The sequence below is a fragment of the Rhinoderma darwinii genome, chromosome 3, assembly GCF_050947455.1.
Source record: "Rhinoderma darwinii isolate aRhiDar2 chromosome 3, aRhiDar2.hap1, whole genome shotgun sequence".
NCBI classification, from domain to species: Eukaryota; Metazoa; Chordata; class Amphibia; order Anura; family Rhinodermatidae; genus Rhinoderma; species Rhinoderma darwinii.
The window spans coordinates 20,702,654-20,729,620 of NC_134689.1; the positions used below are offsets into that span (position 1 = coordinate 20,702,654).

The 26,967-nt window shown below is 44.8% G+C and overlaps 2 protein-coding genes across 2 annotated transcripts in view; both read right to left on the bottom strand.

Annotated features, from left to right (window-relative positions):
• Window positions 1-2,030: 2,030 nt before the first annotated feature.
• LSM11 (LSM11, U7 small nuclear RNA associated) lies at window positions 2,031-7,337 on the bottom strand. The gene is made up of 4 exons (XM_075856094.1): window positions 6,916-7,337; window positions 5,873-6,012; window positions 3,222-3,305; window positions 2,031-2,542 (listed from the first exon to the last, which is right to left on the bottom strand). Exons 1-4 carry the CDS (start codon window positions 7,328-7,330, stop codon window positions 2,201-2,203), a joined length of 981 nt encoding a protein of 326 aa, XP_075712209.1. The 5' UTR covers window positions 7,331-7,337; the 3' UTR covers window positions 2,031-2,200.
• Window positions 7,338-13,720: 6,383 nt separating this feature from the next.
• ADAM19 (ADAM metallopeptidase domain 19) overlaps window positions 13,721-26,967 on the bottom strand; it is a 75,416-nt gene continuing 62,169 nt past the window's right edge. The window contains exons 17-22 of the mRNA XM_075856095.1: window positions 26,767-26,844; window positions 22,182-22,290; window positions 21,939-22,089; window positions 18,755-18,809; window positions 18,126-18,317; window positions 13,721-16,351 (exon numbers count right to left, since the gene is read on the bottom strand). Coding sequence (XP_075712210.1) covers window positions 16,280-16,351; window positions 18,126-18,317; window positions 18,755-18,809; window positions 21,939-22,089; window positions 22,182-22,290; window positions 26,767-26,844 — 657 coding nt within the window. The 3' untranslated portion in view covers window positions 13,721-16,279. The remainder of the gene's footprint in view (window positions 16,352-18,125; window positions 18,318-18,754; window positions 18,810-21,938; window positions 22,090-22,181; window positions 22,291-26,766; window positions 26,845-26,967) is intronic.

Below are 26,967 nucleotides of genomic sequence, written 5' to 3' on the forward strand. Positions count from 1 at the left end.
TCATACTATATCTAATAATATATTAAGAAATGAATAGTCACAGAACATTGGACCCTAAAAACAACATGGGCCTCATTTCTAGACCCACCACAGGGCACCTGTTGCCAGCTTCAGAGCCTAAATATCCCAGAATTCATTGCTAACTCAGTAGGGCTTCCTTTAATTAAAACAGGTCCAGCAACCAATCACAAGGCCACTTTCATTCTTCAAGAGCAGTTTAAATGAAAGCAAAGCTCTGATTGGTTGCTATGGGAAACCAGGACAATTTTTCTGTTTTGCTAAATACATGGGGTCCATAGTGTTAAAAATATATATATATTACTCAAATAGATGAATACAGTCTTTTCTCATTTGTCTTCTCTTTCTAATAAAGACAAATATTTCCACAGATTATATATACAAATCATGTCTATAGCAGATTATATATACAGGGTGTGTCTATAACAGATATTACTGTGGAGATCCATCCTCTTCCTTCCTGACAGCATCCGTCTCGTCACATGGGATGGTTCCACACTTTTTTACCTCAGACTTGTACTTTATAGTTGACATCCTCCTCGCTCAGTTATCATTTTGCCTCAAGCTGCCAACTGTGGACCGCTCATATACAATGAGGTGTAATGTCAGATTGTCACAAGAACCAGAGAGGCGATGGTGGAATAAAATCTACCGAACTACAGGAACCTCCAGAGATCTACACATCTTTTGGAGGACTATATTATAACAATCACATTATACTGTGTTCACATCTGTATCGGAGTCTCCTTTGCCAGACAAAATAGCTCTGCACTATCATGTCCTACAAATATGACCGAAACCCCACAAAACCCATTAAAGTCAATGAGTTCCGTCAGGCGCCGTTTGTACCAGTCATTTGACAGATGCAGCACAGATTTTAACGGAGCCTTAAAGAGTTAAATTTGTTTAATCCGGCATCTAATAAATCAACAGATTCTGATAATCCGGCACTTGTCTCAAGCACAAAATCTGGCATCTCATAATCAAGAATCTGATAATCTGGCACTAATTTCCCGCACAGAACTGGAATATAATGAGGAATTTATTACGACTATGAATTAGGAAACGCCCGGTTTAAAAACAAACCTATAGTAATATATTTTGTGGTAATTTTTCATCTTGGGCGGTCTTCCTGTAAATTTTCTACCCTTGCAAATGAGATTTCTATACTTTTCAATGACTGACTGTCTCATGATCCAGAATATTTGGTAATCTGGCAACTATCAGGTCCCATTGATAGGATATGCATAGTAAGGGTATGTGCACACACACTAATTACGTCCGTAATGGACGGACGTATTTCGGCCGCAAGTCCAGGACCGAACACAGTGCAGGGAGCCGGTCTCCTAGCATCATAGTTATGTACGATGCTAGGAGTCCCTGCCTCTCTGCAGGACAACTGTCCCGTACTGTAATCATGTTTTCAGTACGGGACAGCAGTTCCACGGAGTAGCAGGGACTCCTAGCATCGTACATAAGTATGATGCTAGGAGCCCGGCTCCCTGCACTGTGTTCGGTCCGGGACTTGCGGCCGAAATACGTCCGTCAATTACGGACGTAATTAGTGTGTGTGCACATACCCTAAGAGTATGTTCACACGCAGTGGTTTCAGACGTAATTCGGGCCGTTTACGCCTCGAATTACGCCTGAAAAAAACGGCTCCATTACGCCTCCACATCTGCCCATTGCTTGCAATGGGATTTACGGTGTTCTGTTTTCAGAAGTTTTTGAGTTTGCGTGTGAACATACCCTTAATCTTCAGGCCGTGCTGTGAATTAGTGTCGCGGCTTCCTGCACCTCACAGTGCATGTTGGGAGTTGTAGTTTTACAACAGTTAGAGAGCCGCAGGTTGGAAACCACTGTTCTAAAGAAACATCTTACCTACAAAAACTTTCCATACTGTAATAAACACCTACACATCACTTCTTTTTAGTCCCCATATTTCTTGGTCATTCCTCTAGGATAGAAAAAAAAAATTCCACGACATATGCGAAAGAAACCAGGACCGTACATACAGTCATGGGACTGCGCTCTCATTATCCACTTTATTTCCAACTTAAAGCTACATATAAACACTTCTTTACAAATCAGTTTTCTGAGGTCTATAAATGGCATATAATGGCCACCGACCCCCTGGCCCATGTCCCCTCGCTCGTCAGAATGAGCCAAACACATGAGCGCGTCATTTAGGGACATGCACTAATAAGACGCTCTCCCCTCTAATAAACACCTGCTTCATGTGGCGTGTGAACACCTGCTGATAGTCAATCTTCTCCTTCCGCCGTCTAGTCCGCTGTTTAGGTTTCGCTCCACCTTTTTCGCTTTGGTCCTGTTCGCTGGTGCCCGGTCCCGGCTGCTGGGTGGCTTTCCTACGATCTCTGCTAGAGGACGGGGTCTTGCCTTTGCCCTCTCCATGCTGCGCACTTGTATGTGGAGGAGGAACCTCGAGTCTCTTTGATGCCGCACCTTGTGTTTCCGTAGAGGACTGCACTCCCGACTCCTGAACTTTCAGCCTGTCAAATAGCTGTTTAATGAAATAAATGGCGTAAACAACTAATATACAGAGGGGGACGCCAATAGTAATCTAGTAGAGACGTAATATGAAGCTTCAGATATACAAGATTGCCTCACGAAGACAACCTGTTCTAAAATGGCAGCCACCCTGGATCAGCTGAACACCGCAGGTTTGGCTCCCGGAGCCCCCGGCAGTCCGCTTTTATCATTGGGTTCAGCCGCGGCAGGAGAAATGTAATATTCCATGCTGCCCATTCAAATAAATTGCCGACCCTGAAACGGTAGCACCCCTGCTCTGGCACAAGGAGGTGAGTCCCAACAGGAGACCCTACTCTATGACGTTCATATGTCCTATATGGAGAAGCCCTTTAATTCTCTGTTTATATCCCCTTAAATAGTATTGATTCCTGAACTTATCTGTTTTTGGAAAAGCTGGGTGGCAACCAATATGGCCACCGTTACGCTTTCAACTAGAGTTGTCACTTGGTATTTCTGAGTCCTGAACAGCCAATCTGCCTGGTTAAACAGTGAAATAAGATCTGCCGTCTGAGACTCGGGAAAGTTGGAGGACAAATTGGTTGTCAACCGAAACATTATGCTATGTAGGGAAATGAAGACAATGTAGGATAAGATCTCGGCGGTAGTAAAGGATCGGCTTCGTTTTTATCAAAAAAAATCCTCATTATTACCCGGGTAAGAGTCAGCTGTGGCTCATTGTAAAACGCTTTGCCCAGGACGGGTTTCCTGTACGTCTCATCCACATCCACCATCGCCTTAAAAAAATATCAAGAAATAGAATTTTAATTGGTTTCTAACACAACAAACTTGAAAAGAATACATTAAAGAACGGAATATTGGGTAACTATGTGATATAATATTATGGAAGTAACGCCCCCTTAACTCTTTCACTGCCAAGGACTATAAACGCTTGCCGTGACTCTCATATACGGACTAGAGCTTCGATCTTGGCTTCATATTAAAGCCAAACAACTTTCATATAAAACCTGCGTCTAAACTGTAGGTGCGATATTTGCATTGCAGCATTTGTTTGAAGTTGTTGAGATGGACATGAAAAACTTTGCATTCTGGTTTCGAGTCTTTGTCTGGGGGGGAGGGGTGGGAGAGGGGAAGCTACATGTGACAGCAGGAAGGAAGATTCCAGCCCGTTACAGTGCTCTCCTGGTACAACCATCAGTGACCCCAAGGATACAGTAACTTTTCTTTACTTTAGACCTGGTTCACATCGCGTTATTTTCCTTCCATCAGAGGTATTACGTCGGGAGGAGTCCCGAAATATACCTCTGACTGAAAGTAGCGACGTATCTCACTGTATAGGCATAGAGCGGGATATGTCGCCCGAAGTCCCCGGGCAGAGTGCTACTTGAAACGCTGTGCCCAGGGAGGCCTCTCATGTCACTGTCCATATATGGACGGTGGCATTAGGGGTTACTCCGGTCCCCAGCCAAAGCGCTACCGATGCTCTAGACGGGGACTCAGTCGTTGAAAGCCACTGACACCCCTCCCGATGTATGGACAGTGACCTCAAGGGCTTCCCCAGGGCCGGAATCTCTAGGCCGAGCACTACCTGATACTCTCATTGGGGGCTCTGGCACTGGGGAAGTTGCCCGAGGTATAAGTTTTATTTGCGTGATCCCTCAGGATGGAATAGCATAGTCTATTACGTTATTCCATCCTCCAAAAAAAGGTAGACCAACGTACACCAGCCCGACGAAGACCCAACATAACACTCTTTTGGTCTCCGACGGGCTAATGGAGGTCTATAGAGACGTTTAGCACGTACGCTTGATGTGAATCAGGTCTTATCACTCATATTACTAATGAGAGCGGAAATGTGCTCTGTCATTGCCACTGCTGGGACCCCTACCCTACTACAGGGGTGAGAACAGGAGCAGTTACACGTGTAATCCCCCCCCCCCCCCTTATCAGTCCATTTGCTGACTCTGGACTCGGATGTTTATTTGCATCTGGAACATGGAGATTCAGTGTCTTCAGTTATGGGGATTATGTGAAGATCTAAACATGTAGACATAAGTGTCATGGATGAACGCTGCACATCTTCAACTTTTAGGGTATGTTCATACGCAGAGCTAAAAACGTCTCAAAATATGGAGCGGTTTTCAAGAGAAAACAGCTCCTGATTTTCAGACGTTTTTTGTGCCACTCGCGATTTTCGCAGATTTTTTTACGGACGTTTTTGGAGCTTTTTTCAATAGTCTATGGAAAACAGCTCCAAAAACGTCCCAAGAAGTGTCCTGCACTTCTTTTTCATGATAGTTTTTTTACGCGTAAAAAAACGCTCCGTCGGAACAGAACGCCGTTTTTGCCTTTGAAATCAATGGGCAGATGTTTGGAGGCGTTCTGCTTCCGATTTTTCGGCCGTTTTTCAGGCGGTTACGGCCCGAAAAACGGCCGAAAATAGGCCTTGTGAACATATCCTTATTTTTAGGTGTTGTGGGTCTCAGGCTCTGCTTGGGTCAGACTTTTATCCACCTACATTATTTCTTATGCATTTTTTACACAACGTTTCGCTTTGATGTAACATGCATGGCATATGGGTGAGGGGCATAATATAATTCTTTTATTTTAGAATTCAGCTTATATTTGTGAATGTTAAAAGTATGGAAATTGTCATGGCAGCGGAAGGGTTAAAGGAACACCAGCAGAAAAGATATGTCTACTGCTGGTCCTGTGCGGGGGTGGAATATGACAATTAGGGCTTATTCAGACGAACGGGATATACGTCCGTGCAATGCGCGTGATTTTCACGCGCGTCGCACGGACCTATATTAGTCTATGGGGCAGTGCAGACAGTTGCGTGATTTTTCCGCAGCGTGAGTCAGACTCATGTCCGTCCTTTGGGCGTATTTCGCGCATCACGCACCCATTGAAGTCAATGGGTGCGTGAAAATCACGCATGCCACACGGAAGCACTTCCGTAGGACGCGCGTGATTCGCGCAACAGCAGTGAAAAGGATGAATGAAAACAGAAAAGCACCACGTGCTACAAACATCCAAACTGAGTGTCATAATGATGGCGGCTGCACGAAAAGCGCGCAGCCGCGCATCATACGGGGCTGACACACGGAGCTGTCAAGTGCCTTTTGCGCGCTGAAAAGCCACGTTTTTTGCACGAGCAAAACGCACACGCTCGTGTGAATCCAGCCTTAATCTTTGGCGTTCCTCATGATACACTGCCCTCTCAGGGATTAGATAGAACACGGTGGATTAATATTGCCCAGTCGTGGGGAATTACAAATCCTCTGCGGCTGCCATTCAGAGTGTTCGCCCTGAGCGGAAAAACGTAAATGACGGCAGTTACCATGTTCCAGCATTTGTCAAAGGCAACAACAAATCCGGAGCAGACGCCGCGCAGACCCTTGAACGTGCGGATGTGGACATTGACCTTCAGCCGTTCCTGTATACAGTGATATAGACGTCCTACGGGGCCGCCCTCATGCACTGAAAAACAAAAATATACAATGTCATATTGGTGCCCCTGTAATAGCGCCCACATACACTGATTGACGAGCCCGCCCAAGTGCCACCCCTCATTCTGTACTGAGGAAATATGAATTGAATAGAACGGTCACAAGACCTCCTGATGGGCAGCGTGGGGGCTGTTTGCTTGCCAGCTGCTGGACGGGGTGCTATGCTGGCACCACAGGACTCTACCGAATGTATGTAAGCAGCGGAGAGACGGAGGGAACGAAGACTGCAAAGGGTTTGTTTGTAGCCTGTAACTATGGAGACACATAGGTCTGCATAGGAGCTGTACACACAAAACGGAGGGAAATTTATAATCAAGACTTGTTTCTTCTTTTTTTTTTTTTTATGCATTGGGGGCAACCATAGGGTACAGTCATTGTGGCAACCATACGGTGCATGGGACCCTCTGGGCATCGTACGTTTGCCATAATAACTATACCACCCAGCACGCAGTAGCGTCTTCATGGCCAACATCAGGAGGGTGATCGAGCGGGTGGAACACGTTAATTAAAAGTTGTATTAGATCTGTTCCGGATTTCGGCCTTGGGATGTAAACAAGAATGGCGCACGACTCCAGCTGAAAAAAACGACACTTAATTGTAAGAATAGTGACATGCAGTTTGAGTTGCGCAATTGTCCAGCCCGTGATACGTCTTTAGTGCAGTCCGTGTAACTTTCTTACCCTATAGAGGTCAATGGGCTTCTAAATGCGGTGTATCGTAAAAAAAAAGTTGCGCAATGCATCAAGGCACAGTTGACATTTTGCCTAGGCCTATCAGTAGAACCACAAGTCCCAGCAGATAATCTGGACCCTGTGCTCCTATTACAGCTGCTTCCCACGCTAGAGCGCCCCCTAGTGTCGTCTCGGAAACTCACAGGGCATTCGGGTGAGCACATTTTTAGGTGGCTTCCTGCGTCTTCGGGGAGGTTGTGTCTGCTCTGTATCGCCCTCCACCGGCAGCATCAGTTTTTTCAGCCTCTCCACACGCTCCGGGTCCGGTGCCGGTTTTCGTCCCTTTTTTGCCGGCTTTGGCGCCCCCCTTGCCCGAGCCCTCGGCCGACCACCTCCTCGTAGGAAACTCTCATATTCGGCCAAGTTGTTAAAGCAGCGCACGTCCGGGAACGGTAGTGGAGTGCAGGGAGAGTAAAGGGCAAGCAGCGGGTCAAACGTCTCCGAGGTGACATCCAGACTACACGCCGGCAGATCGTCCTCTTCCTGGGCCATGAGACCACGTGACAAGGCGGCCTTAGCCTTTCCTGTGTGAGACTGCCGCCGGCGCTCATCTATCATGTGTGTGCAGTTCCGCAAATGGGCACTAGATGGCAGCAGTACGCCAGCGAAGATCCATCCAAAGTGCCTCTATGTATTCATGTCTAAGCCATGTCTGGGGGAGCATAAAACGACAAATGTCCCCCCACAAGTGTGTGCCTTTCAGTGATGCCCCCATAACGGTGTTAGCCTGACATTGATGCCCCCTTAAGACCATATTCACGCATTCAGGATTTGATGAGGATTTAAAGGGTAACTACACGTTTGACAAACTAATGACACGTCATAGTGACATGTTAGAAGTTTTGATTGGTGGGGATTCCGAGCACTGAGACCCCCACCAATTACTAAAACGAAGCTGCAGAAGCGCTTGTGTGAGCGCTGAGCAGTTTAGTTTCTGTTCAGCTTTTTTTTGAGCGGTGTCCGCGTCAATAACATCACCTAAAACACAGTGTGAACTAGCCCTAAGGATGCAGTCTCGCGCAGCAGTAGCCGTATAAGGCCTAATTCACACGAGCGTATTTCACGTCCATGTGACGTGTGTGAAAATAACGCACGTCACACGGACCTATGCAAGTCAATGGGGCCATTCAGACATTCCGTGTTTTTCACGCAGCGTGTGTCCGCACTCTGCCTGTGACTGTGTCTGATCAGTGCTGGATTCTCATGATGATACTCTGCAGGCCATCTGTGTATAACTGGTATCTGACCACTATATAGTCACTGAATGGCGGTATTATTAGTTATATTGGTCTTTGTATAGTGGGAGCGTACACTTGTCTCTGACTGAAAGAGCAAGTATATTCCTGTCCCTGACTGATCGGGAGTTTCTGTGTTCCACTTTAATTTTCCTTATTGCGTTGACGCTCTGGCTCCTCTCAAACCCCCCACAACATGATTGCAGGGCGCTAATGGTTTGCCATGGCAGACGGAGGCCTAACAAAGGCCATCAGGCCTGCGATGGTTGTATGCCAATTGGCACAGCCTAAGGGTATATTCACACCACAGTGAAAAAAATGGCCATTAAAAACTGATCAACTGTCAGTTTTTTTAAGCCGTTTTGCATCCGTGTCTCCAAATTTGCATCCATTTCCAGTCCGTCCGTCAGTCTGTTTTTAAGGGCCGTTAAATAAAAGGATGAATTTCATTAGTCCCGGGTTTTTTGTCCCAACCCACTGAAAACACCACAGTGCCCATGTAGATAGTGCCCTCTGTAGATAATGCCCACATAGGGCCAGTGCCCACATAGTGCCACAGTGCCCACATAGTGCCACAGTGCCCATAATAAAGTGACAGTGCCCACATATAAATAGTGCCAGTGTCCACATAGAGTGCCCACATACAAAGTTGCAGAGCCCACATAGTGCCACAGTGCCCATGTAGATAGTGCTATAGTGTCTCCTGTAGATAGTGCCACACCTTCCATAGTGCCAAAGTGCTCATGTAGATAGCACCACCACCCTGTAGATGGCACCTCCCCTTGTAGATCGCACCACACCCCTGTAGATGGCACCCCCCCCCCTTGTAGATCGCACCCCCCTTTAGATAGTCCCACTGTAGCTCCCTGTAGGAGCGGAAATCCCTCTGGCCAGGGATTCTGCTCATAGACGGAGCCCCTGACGTCGCTGTCCATGTATGGACAGCCGACGTTAGGGGCTTCCTCTAAGAGTGGAATCCCCTGGCAGAGCGTCGGCAGCACTCTGGCCGGGGATTCCGCTTTAGGAGTAGCCCCTGAGGTCACTGTCTATATATGGATAGTGACGCCGGGGGCTTCTCCAGGAGCGGAATCCCTGGCCAGTGCAGGGTCTGGTCCCCAGGGGATTCTGCCCCTACAGGGAGCTACGGTGGCGCTATCTAAAGAGGGGAGGGTTGCTATCTACAGGAAGGGGGTGCTATCTACTGTGGGGGGGTTGCTGCTATCTATCGTTTTGCCAGGAGCAATAGCGTAGTTGACTACGCTATTGTTCCGGCAAAACGACGGATCCGGTGCACAACAGAGACAAACGGAAACCATGGGCACCGGATCCGTCACCATTTAAATCAATGGTAATTCAAACAGAAACCTCTGGTTTCCATTCGTGTCTGTTCGAAGTCCCGTTCTGACGGAAAGCTCCAACGGAACGTCAGAACGGGACCCCAATGCAGATGTGAACTGAGCCTAATATATATATTTTATGTGGTTATTAAGACAGAGGGACAATAGATTAAAAAAGGAGAGAACAGAATTGCAAATTCATTAAATATCTTTATTACATTTCCAACAAAATTTGCCACAACAGCGCTGTTTTGTCACATATTACACGTGTGTGTGAAAAGCGCCCAATAAATTGCAGAGAATATGTGCAAAATAAATCACTTGCAAGGAAGAAAAACATGAGGTAAAAACATAAGGAAGGAAAACACGAGGTAAAAACATAAGGAAGGAAAACACGAGGTAAAAACATAAGGAAGGAAAACACGAGGTAAAAACATAAGGAAGGAAAACACAAGGTAAGAACATAAGGAAGGAAAACACGAGGTAAAAACATAAGGAAGGAAAACACAAGGTAAGAACATAAGGAAGGAAAACACGAGGTAAAAACATAAGGAAGGAAAACACAAGGTAAGAACATAAGGAAGGAAAACACGAGGTAAAAACATAAGGAAGGAAAACACGAGGTAAAAACATACAATTGTGCAATTTACCGATAACTCAGATGTGACTGCAGTAAACGCCAATATTTCCGGTTTCTCCATGCCACTCTCGCAGGGGTCCGTACATGGTATGGGATGTTTGGCAGGGTCCTTTTACTATAAAGATTCTGTCCATGTCCCTTAAGGGAAAAAATATGTTTTTGACTCCTTTCAGGGACGTTCATCACTACCAACCGTGCAAAAACCCCAAATCTTCCTGGAACTGCTTCATTAGCATATGCCTTTCCCCACTGAAAAAAATACAAATGTCACAAAATCATGGGGGATACGGCATGCCCCCAAATCAGTAAGGGAGATTCACTAAGAAGAACTTGCCAGAATTTTGACACAAATTGCGCCAAAAAAGTGGCGTGCATGGGGGGAATTTATTAATAGTCACTACCAGCTTTCTGGCAAAGAAAAGCCACAAACAGCACAAAAGTCGCAATAAAAAAATAATCGTGCCAATTGTGCCATTTCTAAAAATGGGCAGAGTTTAGAGGAAGGGCGGGGCCACCTGAGGCCCACTAAATTTACTATTATTTATGCCAGAAACTAGAGTAAATTTTAGAGCAAATCTACGCTGGCTCGTAGATGGTGCGGATTTCTTTTTCTGGTGTAAGGGCAACTAGGGATGTGCCTAATTTATTAAAAGATGTGTTTTGGACTATTTTTGCACCTTTATCTACAGTTTTGTAAGTGTCCAGAAAAAGGGGTGTGGTTAAGAGGACTCAAAAAATTTACCTGATTTATTAAAGGCGTGCTTAATTTTTTTTTAATGCAAAATATTGATGGTGCCGTAGGAAGGGTAACGTGTCTAGCAAGATGCGCCAAATTTATCATAAGTCTTGTGCCAATGTGATAAAAGTGTCGGTTTCACATGTCTAAATTTAGTTTTTTAATCCCGTTCGGCACCTAACATCTGGCTGCAGTAAAAACACAACAAAAAACGGTATGTGTGGACATACCCTTCGGCCGGATTCCCATGTAGCGTAAACGCTGCAGAATTTCCGCAACGGAATTGTGTGTGGAAATTCCATAGCGTTTACAGTAGCAGCAAAGTGGGTGAGATTTAGTAAATCTCATGCCCACGCTGCAGAAAAAAAACCACAGCGTAAACGTTAATAAATTGAGCTGCTTTGCGGAATTTAATTCCGCAGCATGTTAATTTATGCTGTATTTTCATTGATTTTCTGCTGCGGGTTTTCCCCATTGAATTCAAAGCGGATGCAAAACCCGGAACAGAAAGCCATGTGTTTCGGCTTTTGTGGCGTATTCGCAGCATTTACACTGCAAAATCGCAACGCCGATAAAACAAACAAACATACCCAGAACGCCCTCCTTCTTCGTGCAGTCCGGCCTCCTGGGATGACGTTGTATCCCATTCAGGGCCGGTGTCAGCACCCGGCGAACCCGGGTAAGTGCTGGGGCTCACTACCCTTGGGGGTTGCCCCTGACATCACTAGCCGTATATGGACAGTGATGTCAGGGGCAACTTCGCCGGAGCATAGCCTTTACTAGCGCTCTGCCCAGGACTTCAGCTCTGCTCCGGACATCACTATCCATATATGGGCAGTGATGTCAGGAGCAGAGCAGGAGCCCCAGGCATAGTGCTAGTAATGCTCTGCCCGGGATTATGGCTCTGGGGTTGCCCCTGACAACACTGTCCATCTATGGACAGTGACGTCAGGGGCTTCTCCTGAAGCGGAATCCCCAGCCAGAGCGTTGGCAATGCTTTGGCTGGCGATTCCACTCCTAGAGAGAACTCCAAAGGCGCTACCTACAGGGAGGGGGGCTGTATGGCACTACATGGGAGGAGGGGGCTGTGTGGGACTACCTGGGAAGGGCTGGGGATTCCACTCCTAGAGGGAACTCCAAAGGCGCTACCTACATGGAGGGGGCTGTATGGCACTATCAGGGAGGGTGGCTGTGTGGCACTACCAGGGAGGGGGGCTGTGTGGCACTACATGGGAGGAGGGGGCTGTGTGGGACTACCTGGGAAGGGCTGAGTGGCACAACCTGGGAGGGGGGGCTGTGTGGCACAACCTGGGAGGGGGGGCTGTGTGGCACAACCTGGGGGGGGCTGTGTGGCACTACCTGGGAGAGGGGCTGTGTGGCACTACCTGGGGCGGCTGTGTGGCACTACCTGGGAGGGGGCTGTGTGGCACAGACGGCATCTACAGACGGCACTAAATTTATGGGGGTACAAACTGGGGGCCTAACATATGTGGGGGCATAAACTGGGCCTAACGCCTATATGCGGGCACAAAGTGATGTTTTCTTACATTTTACTGCCGCCGTGAGTTCCCCCGCAAAGGGGCCAACTAAGTCTGTGTCGCCCAAGGGCCCACATAAACCTGGAGCCGGCCCTGATACCATGTGACCGCTGCGGCATCACATGGCCTGAAATGTCATCCAGGGAGGCCGGAGCGGATGTCAGAGGAGGAAAAGGGTAAGTATGTGCGCAGCAGAATTTCCGTCCGAAAAATCACACCATAATGTTTTGCGATTTTTCGGACAGAAAATACTACGGGTTCCAGGTCGGATATGCTGCGTGGTTTTTACGCAGCGTATCCGTCCCGTGGGAACCCGGCCTAACCCTGCAAAACCACTATATCTTCAGCTCTCCAGTACGAGGATCCTGCCATACATCTCCCCATCTCTCAGCTTCCTCCCGGATCGCTATGAGGGATATTGGGGTTTAGTCACATCTAAATTTTCAGGATTTGACTAGGAAAATACAATCGATGCTTTGACAGTCAGACCTGATAGTCCAGTCTTTTTTGATAACCCCAAAATTCTTAAAAACATCCAAAATCATTTATTTAAAGAGGCTTTACGAGAATACACATCTATCCTAAGGATAGGCCATCAGTGTTTGATTGATGGAAGTCAGACCCCCAGGGCCCCGAATGATCAAGAAAGGTGCAGGCATTTATAAATCTCCTCCATTGGACCTCACGTATAAGGCCTCATTTACACGAGCGTGTGCGTTTTGCGCGCGCAAAAAACGCTGCGTTTTGCGCGCGCAAAAGGCACTTGGCAGCTCCGTGTGTCATCCGTGTATGATGCGCGGCTGCGTGATTTTCGCGCAGCCGCCATCATAGAGATGAGGCTAGTCGATGCCCGTCACTGTCCAAGGTGCTGAAAGAGCTAACTGATCGGCAGTAACTCTTTCAGCACCCTCGACAGTGAATGCCGAACACAATATACACCAACCTGTGAATAAAAAAAGACTTTCATACTTACCAAGAACTTCCTGCTTCCCCCAGTCCGGGCTCCCGGCCGTTGCCTTGGTGACGCGTCCCTCTCTTGTCATCCGGCCCCACCTCCCAGGATGACGCCGCAGTCCATGAGACCGCTGCAGCCTGTGACTGGCTGCAGCCTGTGCTTGGCCTGTGATTGGCTGCAGCTGTCTCTTTGACTGAACTGTCATCCCGGGAGGTCGGACCGGAGTTATCGGTAAGTCAGAACGTCTTTTTTTTTTTACAGGTTCATGGATTTTCGGAGCGGAAGTCACTGTCCATGGTGCTGAACCAGTTTAACGCTTTCAGCACCGTGGACAGTGACTGTCTCCTGACGTCGCGTACCCGAACATTTTTTACCGGTTTCGGTCAAAACGAGTTTGGCCGAACCCGGTGAAGTTCGGTGCGCTCATCTCGAATTTGACACTCCGTTTGGATGTTTGTAAACAGAAAAGCACGTGGTGCTTTTCTGTTTACATTCAGGAGTTTGACAGCTCTTGCGCGAATCACGCAGTTCGCACGGAAGTGCTTCCGTGCGGCATGCGTGGTTTTCACGCACCCATTGACTTCAATGGGTGCGTGAGTGCGCGAAAAACGCACGATTATAGAACATGTCGTGAGTTTTTTTCTGCGCACACGCGCTGAGCGCAAATCACGCATCGTCTAAACTGCCCCATTGACTAATATAGGTGCGTACGACATGCGTGCAAAGCACGCGCGTCGCACGCGCGTATATTACGTTCGTGTAAATGAGGCCTAAAAGTGAGAGCTCTTCTTTAAAGCAACCAATCAGATTGTTGCTTTCATTTTCCATCCTGCCTTAAGGCTGGAACCTGATTTGTTGCTGTGGGCAACTTAAATTTTGCACTAGTTTTTATACATGAGGCTCATACGGAGACAATAGTGCAAACTGCAGGCCTTAGGTGTGAACAGACCCTAAAAATAGCAACACTAACAGCACCGTTTCTGGTTAAAATCTGGCTGCTGAGAGACCCGGCTCTGTCACATTTGTATAACACAATCAAAGAAACATGAAATGACTTAAAATTAACAAAAACAAATGAAACCAGACCTCCAGGGTCTAAAACTGTGCAAAAAAAAATCCCCCCAACATCTTAAACTATGCAAAATATATATATATGATGTAAAGTCCCATCATGTCCCAGCATTGTGTAATATCAGGGAACCATAAACTGTTTAATACAAAGACATGATAAAGGCTATTCTCCGGAGGGGGGGTTTTGGTACAATTGTAAAGTCTGTTTACAAGTATTGTTGGTAGTGGGAGTTTTTGGTAGTGGTCTGCACCCTGCAGCTATGCCTTCCTTAGCCGCCATGAAGTACAATTTGGCTGCACACGTTGAGAGTTGTAGTTTCTCAACAGCTGGAGAAACCTCTGCTTGAGAAAAACAAAAAATAAGCATGTTACTCTACAGGGACCTCACAGAGTCCTGGATAAATGGACTTTTACCACTGCAGGATTTTAACCTGAGGCTTATCCAACCTTCTATCTGAGAACTCGTTACAAATTCATCTCTGCTACATCTGTAGTTTAGCGCAGATCACTGTGTCAGTAAATTATAACATCACATATGTACAGATCCTTAGTATATACAGATCCATCATCTACAAATATACTTCCTCTGTGTATATACGTCTTCTGTATCTATACTTCCTTTGGTTAACCGACCTTGTCTTCTATGTATTATATGTATGACAACAGTATCCGTCTTGTAAAAAATGAAAATCCCTTCTTTCCTCTTTTGATCTGCTCTTACACCAGCGTATCTTGTCTACACAGTATGACGGAAGACGTTGTGTTCAAGTTAGTTCATCATTGATGTAAGTTTACTAAGACCCACAGTTTATACTCAGAATTAATCTATATAAAAGGTGGAGTCACTGTGTACATACATAACATTACTTATCTTGTACGGATTCTGGGTTACAGCCTGTATTATACTCTAGAGCTGCATTCATAATTTCACAGGCTTCAGAGCTGAAATCTCTCAGTTTACTAGCACAGTGTTTGCTCTGGTGAGTTGCAATCTGAGAACTGTAGTCTTAACTCCAGGTAATATACAGTCGTCTGATGTAGGAAACATTAATTCTCCAAAAATACAGTGCACCACATACCATTAAAGGAGCACAGGTTATCTTGTTGACTGTTTCCAATGACAACCAGCAGAATTGTTAATGCAGCATTGGATTATAACTCAGGATTAGTACAAGATAAGCAAAACAATGTATCTACAATTCTACTCAACCTTTTATCTGAATTATATCTATATGAAATGTAAAATGGTGATGAAAGGTGGACGCACCCTGTAAGTCACAAATCGCTTTCTTAACAAAATGGCAACCATTATGGATGCACTTTAAATGGTACATACAGAAATCAGCAGATTTCATTGCCTGAGATAACTCTGTACTACTTCCCTTCCAGTAAATTTCACAGAGCGGTAGCATCACCATATTTAAAGGGACACTTAGTCTGGCCATACATTTTAGATAGCTGTCGACCAAACCCTCGTTCGGCCGACAGCTATTTCTCCCGACTTCCCGATCCTTGGATCGGCCAAGCATGCATGTGTACTCTTACCAAAAAAAAGGGTCGGGCATGTTGAAATTCAACGTGCTGCCAGGGGCGAGTCGGGATATTGCCATATACATTAGATGGTCGGCCGGTCCCGTCGAAATCGGCAAGTTTGGTCGACATACATCTAATATCTATGGCCAGCATTAAGCTTACATCTTATCACTATTTTTTATGTTGTTGAATACAATGTATTGTTCCCTGTTATCAGCCATTTCAGGATGGGGAGGGGCTGACTGTAGTGTTCTTCAACGGGATGATTGGCAGAAAGTCCAAAAAATAACCCTGCCCCCATGATCACTATTTTATCTCACATAGGTCCAGTCCTGAGAACCTCCAGGTGTGAACAATACAGCCGCCAACTTTAATTTTTGTGGCCCTTTAATCCCTATGATGAAATTCAAGCTTTCTTGTCCCTTTAATATGATGTCATAAATCATCTTCAGATGTTCCTCTTCATTCCTTGGCAGTCAACCTTATCCTCGTTGGGGGTATAGGAGGTGGAGTTTTTCTAGGGGGCTGTAATGCCTATAAAATAAGATCAACATTCAGATCAGTCACAGAAAATAATTTGGCTGTATGTAAAAATATGCAATTTATTGTATTGGTGATCAAAGAAATCAACTAAGCAGATTTTGTAAAAAAAAAAAAAATTTGAAAAAACAGACAATATATTTCTGTGTGGTGTATATGTGATTATTTAGATGTAGTTTTGATGTCATCTGATTTCCTTTATTTCCAGGCATAGATCTCTCCCGTGAAAATACATTTCTATAAATAAGTAAAATGTTATCAATTAACCTTTTACAGTGTTTTTTTCGTGGTTGTCGAATGCTTTCTTTTCATATCGTTTTAGTTTTTTTTTTAAAGGGGGTTCTAAGTACATCGGTGCCTGTGGTAAAGATGGCGAAATCCTCCGCACCACATTATATGGGCTGTCCAGGAATTTAGGGACCATTTGTAACCCTGGTTAATGCTTATTACTCCTGGTGGTTTGGGATGGTGCAGGGGATAATTGAGGTGGTTTAGAGCAGGAGGGTGTACCTATAATTAGTTAAAGTCTCCTCCTGGATGTGACCACGTCGGCATGGAGAATGGGTATCATTCCCCAGATATTCTACCTGCAGAGGTGGTGTGAATATGCCATATATGTACTCAGTCGGAAAACTCTTTTTCCGGCCTTTATCTGAATAGGGCTAATTTTAAACCTCACCATACTCATTAGATAAATATTCGTGGATCCCGACAATTTTGTCAGAATTTGCAGAGAATCTAATGTGCATGGGGGGGGGGGGGGGGGGGTAGCCATTAAGGAAAACAAGGATCGGGCATGTTGGATTTCATAATGCCCTACTCTTTGTTCCCCTGGTGTTGGGTTCATCCCCGGCCAATCTGATTGATATGCCACCAGTGGGCCCAAAGTGTCACTTATCACTATTCTGGAAACTGGAGTATCTAAACCTGGCTATATATGGGTCAATTGATATCCAAACCGACCTTTGTTCGAATATATTTTCACTATTGAGATGCTGGACGTTAAAAGGACTTTCACTGCAAGTTATATGACATCATTTTTATATTCTATTTGATCTTTTACGTGTATTGTTGCACATGTATTTTATTAGGGCTATGCCTACATGGCGAAACAAATGAATTTCCTGGAGTGCTACTTTAATGTGATCCGTTGTCACAGTCGCATCAAGTAGCTTCTGTCATGCGACTATAATGTATTGTGATCTGTAGCGGACCTGCATTCATTTAGAAAAAAGAAAATGAAAAGAACCAAATTTCTGTCTTAAAGGAGTGCGGAAACACGGGGGGCACAACTACAGTGGCAATAGGGACCAGATATATATCCTATAATAAGGGAGAGTGGGGTGTTGGTGATCCAAATACACACGGAATAGTGATACCCTATACCCTTCTGGGCCCATTGCTTATGCCTGTTTAGTGTATTGGCTTGAGAGACCTTTTTTTTTATTGTTTCAAATTACTTCAATAAAATTCAGTTTTTAATCGTTCAATCAGGCAGTGATAGTATCCAATGGTTAGGTAAAAAATGCTAGATCGGCGGTGGTCCTACCACTCGGTTGTTTCAATCAGCCCCATAGACTTTGAATGGAGCGGCACCACGCACACCTGGCCTCCGCTCCATTCCGACTCCTCCTAGCCGCTATATTGTGGATGGGGGGACCGGGTCCCCTGTTCTGGCGATTACTGGGGGTCCCAGCGGTCGGCCCACAACCAATCTAGCCTTTTTTACCTATTCAGTAATTCTATGCATTGTTCACATCATATTTACCTTAGTGGGTGGATGGGCTGGAGGAGGTGGCGGTGGTCTAGTTGGTGGAGGAATTTTCATATGATGAGTGTGTTTTATTATTCCACCGTCTAGCTGCTTGTTGACCGGATGGTGACTAGGCTGATGCCTGGATGAAGACCTTTGTTCTTCTGTCCTGCTACTGGACTGTAAGTTGATTGGGCTTTTCGGGCACTACACAATATTAGGAATATGTGTTAGAAAACATCAATACTGAAGGAAATTTCAATGCCTAGGGCTTGTTCACACTTGGCTATAATAATGTGGTATTAGATTACTACAAAAAACAACAACATAAAAAAAGCGACTTGTGTGTGAACACAGCCTAAAAGTATGGTCGGACGTAGCAGAATTTGCCCCAAATCTAGGTAAAATCCACACCATATAGGGCTTGCCCTAAAACCCGACCAGATTTTTTCTGCATTGTTTTAATGGGATTTAGTAAGATCCTTTTTAATAGCATTGGACTGTAAATGTGTTGCTTTTTTCGGTGCAGAATCCACCAGGTCTGAACATGCTCTTAATGATGGTATGGGCAATCAAAGGAGTTAAATACTTTAAACCAAGACTACAAGCTATAATACATATAATAAGGTGGCCCATGAACTTACCATCTGAGGTTTGGGTCTTGAGGTAGAATCAAGTCTTGTTTTCTCCCCACTGTCACTTATAAAAGTAAAAAGATGAAAACAAATATTCAAAAAATATATAAATTAAACGCTAGTTCATGGTGTGTCTTGGGGATAATGCATATTAACACTGTGAAGCTTATACCGTCATATGTGGAAAATATTAAACATATATGACGTATCCCCTCAGTCACTCCCCTTCCCTTTCGTACTAAAATTTGACACTAGTAGTGTACTTATAATATGGTATCTTCACCATGCCCAAGTCTAGTCGGGCACACACATATGGAAGAGATCTGACCATTCAGTGCTTGGCAGATGACAGGAGGGTCTTTAGGGACCATAGAAACATTCCCTGCATAACATAGGATATCTTTCTGGATATATAGGGATCCTCCTGGAATTATAACTACTGATGTTGAGAGTTTTGGCAGAAATAATTCCCACCAAAATGAGGGCACAATTCAAGATCCCTTGGTAACGCCCGGCAATAGGGCAGTGTCTCTGGCCATGTGACCCAGTAACAAGAGAGAAGATTATTTTTCATTCCATGTCTGGCTCTTAGGCTAAGGGTCCCTGTGGTGGGCGCCGCTGGTTCATGTGTCTGAGCCAGTGCCTCTTTAAAGGGCTCATGCACAAGGCCATTTTGTATAAAGTCGTAATAAGGTCCATGAGGCCTCCACTGTAGCTCCGTATGCCTCCAATTTTATTCGATTGCATATGGAGGTTTTATTGTATGCTGTACCAAACCGACAGAAAAAAAATGAGACATGCACCTGCGGATGCCGTATGTACAGAGTATAAAATGCAAAGAAGCATTGCTTCTAGGGGAGAATATCCCTATACACAAAGCCCAACAGAGCGAAGCCATACGTCCTCCGTGCACTGCCGTACGGGTTCCGTGCCATTTGTTTGAGCTCGAATTTAATTTGGGAGCTTTAGTTTTTAATTTACTTTAGGATGGTTAAATACATGCTGCACTTATTTATTTGTCTGTCTACGTTATTAGAATATCTTTATGTCATCATGGGTATAACTACCAGGGTAGCATCCATAGTAGCTGCAATGGGGCCCAACAACTAAGGGGGCCCATCCCTACATAGGGGTAAGGTGCAGTTAGTGATGACTATGGACGATAGAAGTATCCCTGTACTGTGACGTCATGTGCGCATTATACCTCAATGTGACATCATTATGTTTTTCTCCTGTGCTGTGATGTCACAGTGCGTTATTCCTCTGCTATGATATCTTGGTGTGCATTATCCATGTACTGTGACATCACTGTGTGCATTCTTCTTTTACTACTGAGACATCACTTTGTGCATTACCACTGGAATGTGACATCACTGAGTGCATTATTCCTGTACTGTGACATCACTGTGTGCATTCTTCTTTTACTGTGACATCACTTTGTGCATTACAACTGGAATGTCACATCACTGAGTGCATTATTCCTTCCTGTACTGTGGCATCACTTTGTGGCATTCATGTGCATAATCCATATGCATTAGTGAGACAAAAATAATTACAAGCTTTTTATATTCTGAACTTGCTGCTTAAGGTGGTCATGGTGGAGTGGGACCCCATTACATTGTGTGTATGAGAGTTGTGTCTCCTAACAATCCCTGCACCTGTGTGTCAATCACATGACCATCGACAGAATTTTATTCACTGGACGTAAACAATGATGATTGACAACAAGCAGTGATCTTGATATCTGTAAGGAATTAATACATTAAGAATAATGGAAAATTGTATTAATTATTTAAAAAAATCACATAAATTTGCTTAAACCGGAAAACCCCCTTAAGCATGGTTCCATCTCTTGGCTTCAGCAAATTAGTCTTACAGGAAAAAGAGTTAGTACAGCAAAAAGGTGAGGGGATGGCGGCGCTCCTCCGAGACTCTTATGAGGTGGTGAAATGTAGATAGCCGGCTGCCACCCACTGCAGTCCCTTGGTGCTAAATCCTTAGTACCTGGGACAAGGTTAGAGTCAGAAGGTGAAGAGAAAAAGTGCAGTGTAATTACGGGTATCGGCGCCAGGCTGAAGAGGATCAGGAACGGATTCAAGTGCATAGGATCTAGGAGATCTTTTATTGAGAAGACGACGCGTTTCTGGACCGGACTGGTTCCTTCGTCAGGTCAGTATACAATAGTTGCACGTGTAGTGTGCACATATATATGCAGTAAAAAGACCGGTCCAGAAACGCGTAGTCTTCTCAATAAAAGATCTCCTAGATCCTATGCACTTGACTCCGTTCCTGATCCTCTTCAGCCTGGCGCCGATACCCGTAATTACACTGCATTTTTTCTGTTCACCTTCTGACACTTACAGGAAAATGAGCACCCGAATTTTGTAGACATATCTCAATAAAGCATTTGAGAAAATGGGAAAACCTCTTTGACTCTTAAAGTAAATTTTAAATAAAATGTACAAATATGTAGTAGAGCTGCCACATATTTACTCAACCATGCTCCATTGGTAAGTTACAGCGAGGTGGCCCTTCCTTATACTCTCCCAGCTGCAGTCCATGTAAATCTTCTGTCTCTATGATTTCTGTATTTCAAGGGGTTCTCCACTTTGGACTTACTCTACTTGTTAGAAGGAACCCTTGATATAAGCTAATCACAAAGTATCCCCATACAGTAAACTGTTGGGAACCTGGCAGTGAGTGTTCAATTTGCCTGCAGCGCTACTACAGGTGAACTTGAGTATTACACAGTGCCCATTCCCATCAATGGGTTGTTTGTGTAATATAGGACAGGTCATCCAGAGTGAGAGACGCTCTTTGTAGCTGCTCTTTACTCTGGCTAATAGATGTGGATCCTGAACAGACGACCTCCTCTATTAACTCTGAATTCCCTAATAGGGTATATGAAGATGGGTTTTCTAAACTGGACAGCCCCTTTAATGTGTGATTCAAACTGACAACTTAAGAGTCCATAGGTGTCATAGGTTCAGGAACACAAAATATGGAAACAGAGGAAAAACTTGAAGTCTGAAGATTAACACAGACTGCAGGAGGAGACCAGGAGCAATGGCCAACAAGTTCTTAACAGGAATCGAAAAGTGAATAAGATATATATCAGAAACAGAGTAGTGTTTGCGTTATTAGAAACCATAGCGGCTTTCTATATAGAGAGTATTTAGTAGGGTATGCCTACCTCTTGTGTAGAGATCCTGCTACAGGCACATTGTCCGACTGAAGGAGTTGTTTTAAGCACCCGTGTTTGTGGAGGTATATGGACAATGTCACTATAATCCCAGCTAGTAATGATACAGGGATAAATATCCAGAAGACCAGAGACTGGGAACCTGCCAAAAATAAAGCTAAAGTCAGATGCAATTGTCTGGATTCCAGCAAATAAAATCTACTCATAAGAAAATGGGAGGCTTGGAGGACTTACCTTCAGCAGGCACCGGTCCACTGTCTACGCTGCCGCCATTACCTGTCTGGTTACAATACGGAGGCTTCCATCCAGAGAGACAATGGCAGTTCTGGTTGTTATTGCAGATCTGTAGATCATATAAAATGTATGCTTTATATTGCGTTTAAAGGTCATTTACCATTACCAATAGATATATCTAGCTGCAGCACAAAACAATAAGGGGCTTTCCCACGAGGGACATTTATGACATATCCACAGGATATGTCATAAATGTCAGATAGATGCTGGTCCCACCTCTGGGACTGCGCCTATCTCTACAACGGTGCCCCTAAACCCCGTTCTACCTCTGTGTGTGTCGGCTGATTTTCGACCATGAAGGTGAAAACAGCATAGATCGCTGAGCTACGCTGTCTTCGTAAGCCCCATAGTACTGAATGGTAGTTACGGAAACAGCATAGCACAGCTACGCTGTTTTCGTAACTCCCAACTATAATGTCAGGAAGTGGCCGGGAGTCAGCGATAGCAGACAAAGCTAGAACGGGGTTTAGGGGACCCCGTTCTAGAGATAGGCGCAGTCCCAGAGGTGGGACCCCCGCATCTATCTGGCATTTATGACATATCCTATGGATATGTCATAAATGTCCCTCGAGGGAAAACCCATTTAAGCATATACTATAACATAGAGCAATCACCAGTAAACTGAAGTCTTCTGTTAAGATGTTAAAAATATATTCAGGTCTTCCTTTGTTATATCTGTTTTTCTGAGCTCTGGGTTACAACCAATAAGGCCTCATTACAGCTCCTATAGGGTGAATCACTGGCGTAGCTATAGGGGTCGCAGCGGTCGCAATTGCGACCGGGCCCCGAAGCCAGGGGGGCCCACAGCACCCCACACACCACATCACTAAAAAGTTACTATAGTAACTCGGGCCGCGGGCCCCTGTTATTATAGTAACAGACTGTACTTACCTTCCTGGTTCCGGATCACAGCGGAGGTTCTGACGTCAAGCGCTGTGCGCAGCGCATGACGTCACAGCGCTATGCGCCGCGCACAACATCGAGATGACAGAACTTCCGCCGCGGCTGAAGAGGAAGGTAAGATTAGTAGCCCTGACTGGCGGGGTCCGACTCCCGGGACCCGCCAATCAGCTGTTTTGAAGGGGCCGCAGCACTCGTACGAGAGCTGCTCCGCTTCATTCCTGTCACTTCATTCCGGTCACACTGTGAATCGGTGTCGGCGATTCACAGTGTGAGCGAGTAGTGAAATGAAGGGGAAGCAGCTCTCGTACGAGTGCTGCGGCCCCTTCAAAACAGCTGATTGGCGGGATCCGGGAGACGGACCCGGACACATCAGCTATTGATGGCCTATCCTGAGGATAGGCCATCAATGTTTAGGGACTGCACAACCCCTTTAAGCCTACGATGTAGCAGGCTTAGGGGGCCCATGAGACAGGATCACAGATTGTGTGATCCTGTCTGCTGGGCCCTGTATCTAAGCCAATCACATGGTAGGCTTAGATACATGGCCCATGTGTGATCCTGTCTGATGGGCCCTGTATATAAGCCTACCACACTGTAGGCTTAGATACAGGGCCCCAGCACACAGTAATCTTATACTGTATAAGATTACTGTCTGCTGGACCCTGTATCTAAGCCTACCTTGTGGTAGGCTTAGATACAGGGTCCCACAGACAGCATCACACATGGGCCCTGTATCTAAGCCTAACACATGTGTTACTAATCTGTTTTTTTGCGTGTTTTCTTACAGGTTCGGTCGTTGGACTACGTCGGATTCCAGGACTACTTCGATGACGGCTTTTTTTTTATTATCAATAAAATGGTTAATGAGGGTTGTGTTGTTTTTTTTAATTTCAATATAATATTTTTTCTATGTCTTTGTGTTTTTTTTTAAACTATATTACTTCCGCCTTAGTAATGGCCGCTGGCTGATTGACAGCGTCCATTACTAAGGCGGGGCTTAGTGTTAGCCGATGCCGAGGCTAACACTAACCCCATTTATTACCCCGGTACCCACCGCCACCAGGGGTGCTGGGTAGAGCCGGGTACGATCCAGTACCTGACCATCTGTAGTGATGGTCGGCTACCGGGGTGGCCGCAGGCTGCTATTATCAGGAGGGGAAAGGCCAAAAACAGTGGCCCTTCCCACCCTGGTGATGCTAGGCTGCTGCTGCTTTATTGGATCTGGCTGGTTATGAAAAATGGGGGGGACCCCATGTCATTTAAAAAAAATAAAAAATAATTGGAAAGAACGATGTGGGGTCCCCCCCCAATTTTCATAACCAGCCAGATACAACACAGCAGCAGCAGGCAGCATTACCAGGGTGGTAGGTGCCACTGTTTTTGGCCTTCCCCAGCCTAATACTACCAGCCTGCGGCCACCCCGGTGCCTGACCGTCACTACAGATGGTCGAGTACTGGTTCGTACCCGGCTCTTCCCAGTACCCCTGGTAACGGTGGGTACTGGGGTAATAATGGGGGTTAGTGTTGGCCTCTGCACCTGCTAATATTAAGCCCCGCCTTAGTAATGGAGGTTGTCAATCAGCCAGCAGCCATTACTAAGGCGGTGATAATAAAGTTTAAAAAGATACAAGCACATAGAAAAAATATTTTATTGAAATAAAAAAACACAACCCTCATTAACCATTTTATTGAGAATAAAAAAACGCCGTCATTGAAGTCCTCGTATCCGAAGTCCAACAACCGAACCTGTAAAAAAACACAAACACACAAAAATAATCAGTAACACATAAAGAAGCAAAATTATTATTCTTACCTTTCCTGGGTCCAGCGCTGGAGCCGCAATGTCAGCGAGCTGAGTCCTATATCTAATCCGATCATGTGTGATACTGTCTGCTGGGCCCTATATCTAATCCAATCATGTGTGATACTGTCTGCTGAGCCACTGTATCTAATCCTATCATGTGTGATACTGTCTGCTGAGCTGTGTATCTAATCCTATCATGTGTGATACTGTCTGCTGGGCCCTATCACTAATCCTATCATGTGTGATACTGTCTGCTGAGCCACTGTATCTAATCCTATCATGTGTGATACTGTCTGCTGAGCCACTGTATCTAATCCTATCATGTGTGATACTGTCTGCTGAGCCACTGTATCTAATCCTATCATGTGTGATACAGACTTCTGAGCCACTGTATCTAATCCAATTATGTGTGATACTGTCTGCTGAGCCACTGTATCTAATCCTATCATGTGTGATACTGCCTTCTGATCCACTGTATCTAATCCTATCATGTGTGATACTGTCTGCTGAGCCACTGCATCTAATCCAATAAGAACTTTTGCATCGGGGCCCATGAGCCTTTAGCTACGCCCCTGGGGTGAATGGTCAATGCGGCTGGCTATGTGGGCACATATACTATGATATAGCAGAGAGGCATAACAGTATGATTCAGGTTACTTAAAAAAACTGAGTGACAAACCCTATAGGGTCTGTAGCGGTAGACATTTTGCCAGAGGAATGACCTAGCAGATTCCTGTCCGTTTTACACTGACAGGCATAATACATTGCAATACAGAAGTATTGCAGTGTATTATAAAAGCGATCAAACGATCAAATGGTAAAGTCCCCTAGAGAAACTAAGAATTTTTTTACATAAAGTTAAATAAATAAAAACCCCAAAGGAAAAAAAAAAAAAAAAGTTGCATGTACTCCAAAATGGCACCGATAAAAACTACAAGTCGTCCCGCAAAAAAAAAAAGCCCCTCATACAGCTGCATCGGTGGAAAAATAAAAACGTTACGGCTCTTCAAATATGGAGACACAAAGACAAATAATTTTGAAAAAAACTGTTTTTACTGTGTAAAAGTAGTAAAACATAAGAAAACGATATAAATTTGGTATCGTCGCAATCATAACGACCCGCTGAATAAAGTTATTATGTTATTTATACCACACGGTAAACGGCGTAAATTAAGGACACAAAAAGAGAGTGGTGAAATTGCTGGGGTTTTTTTCTATTACCCCCCAAAAAAAAGTTTATAAAAGTTAATCAATAAATTCTATGTACCCCAAAATGGTGCTATTAAAAAATACAACTTGTCCCGCAAAAAACAAGTCCTCATACAGCTATGTCGACGAAAAAATAAAAAAAGTTATAGCTCTTGGAAAGTGACAATGAAAAACTTAAAAAAGGTTTACTTTATTTGTTTTTTTTTATGTTGCTTCTTTTTTGTGCTTTTTTTTTATTTGGCAGATTTCAGTATGTGTAAGGGTATGTGCACACACACTAATTACGTCCGTAATTGACGGACGTATTTTGGCCGCAAGTACCGGACCGAACTCAGTGCAGGGAGCCGGGCTCCTAGCATCATACTTATATACGATGCTAGGAGTCCCTGCCTCTCTGCAGGACAACTGTCCCGTACTGTAATCATGTTTTCAGTACGGGACAGTAGTTTCACGGAGAGGCAGGGACTCCTAGCATCGTACATAACTATGATGCTAGGAGCCCGGCTCCCTGCACTGAGTTCGGTCCGGTACTTGCGGCCGAAATACGTCCGTCAATTACGGACGTAATTAGTGTGTGTGCACATGCCCTTAGAGAACAGCGATACTCACCCCATTTCCATTGCATTTCTTAGCACACTGATCTACTTGCAAAAATGAAATATTTTTGCACTGTCCTTCAAAGCAAATCTGCAGGAAATAAATTACAATCAATTACATGATATGGATCAATTCAACTACAGTTTTCACAGGTTTAATGTACACTAAAGGGTCTGTTAAATATTTATTTTTGGTACTTTTGCTTAAAGAATT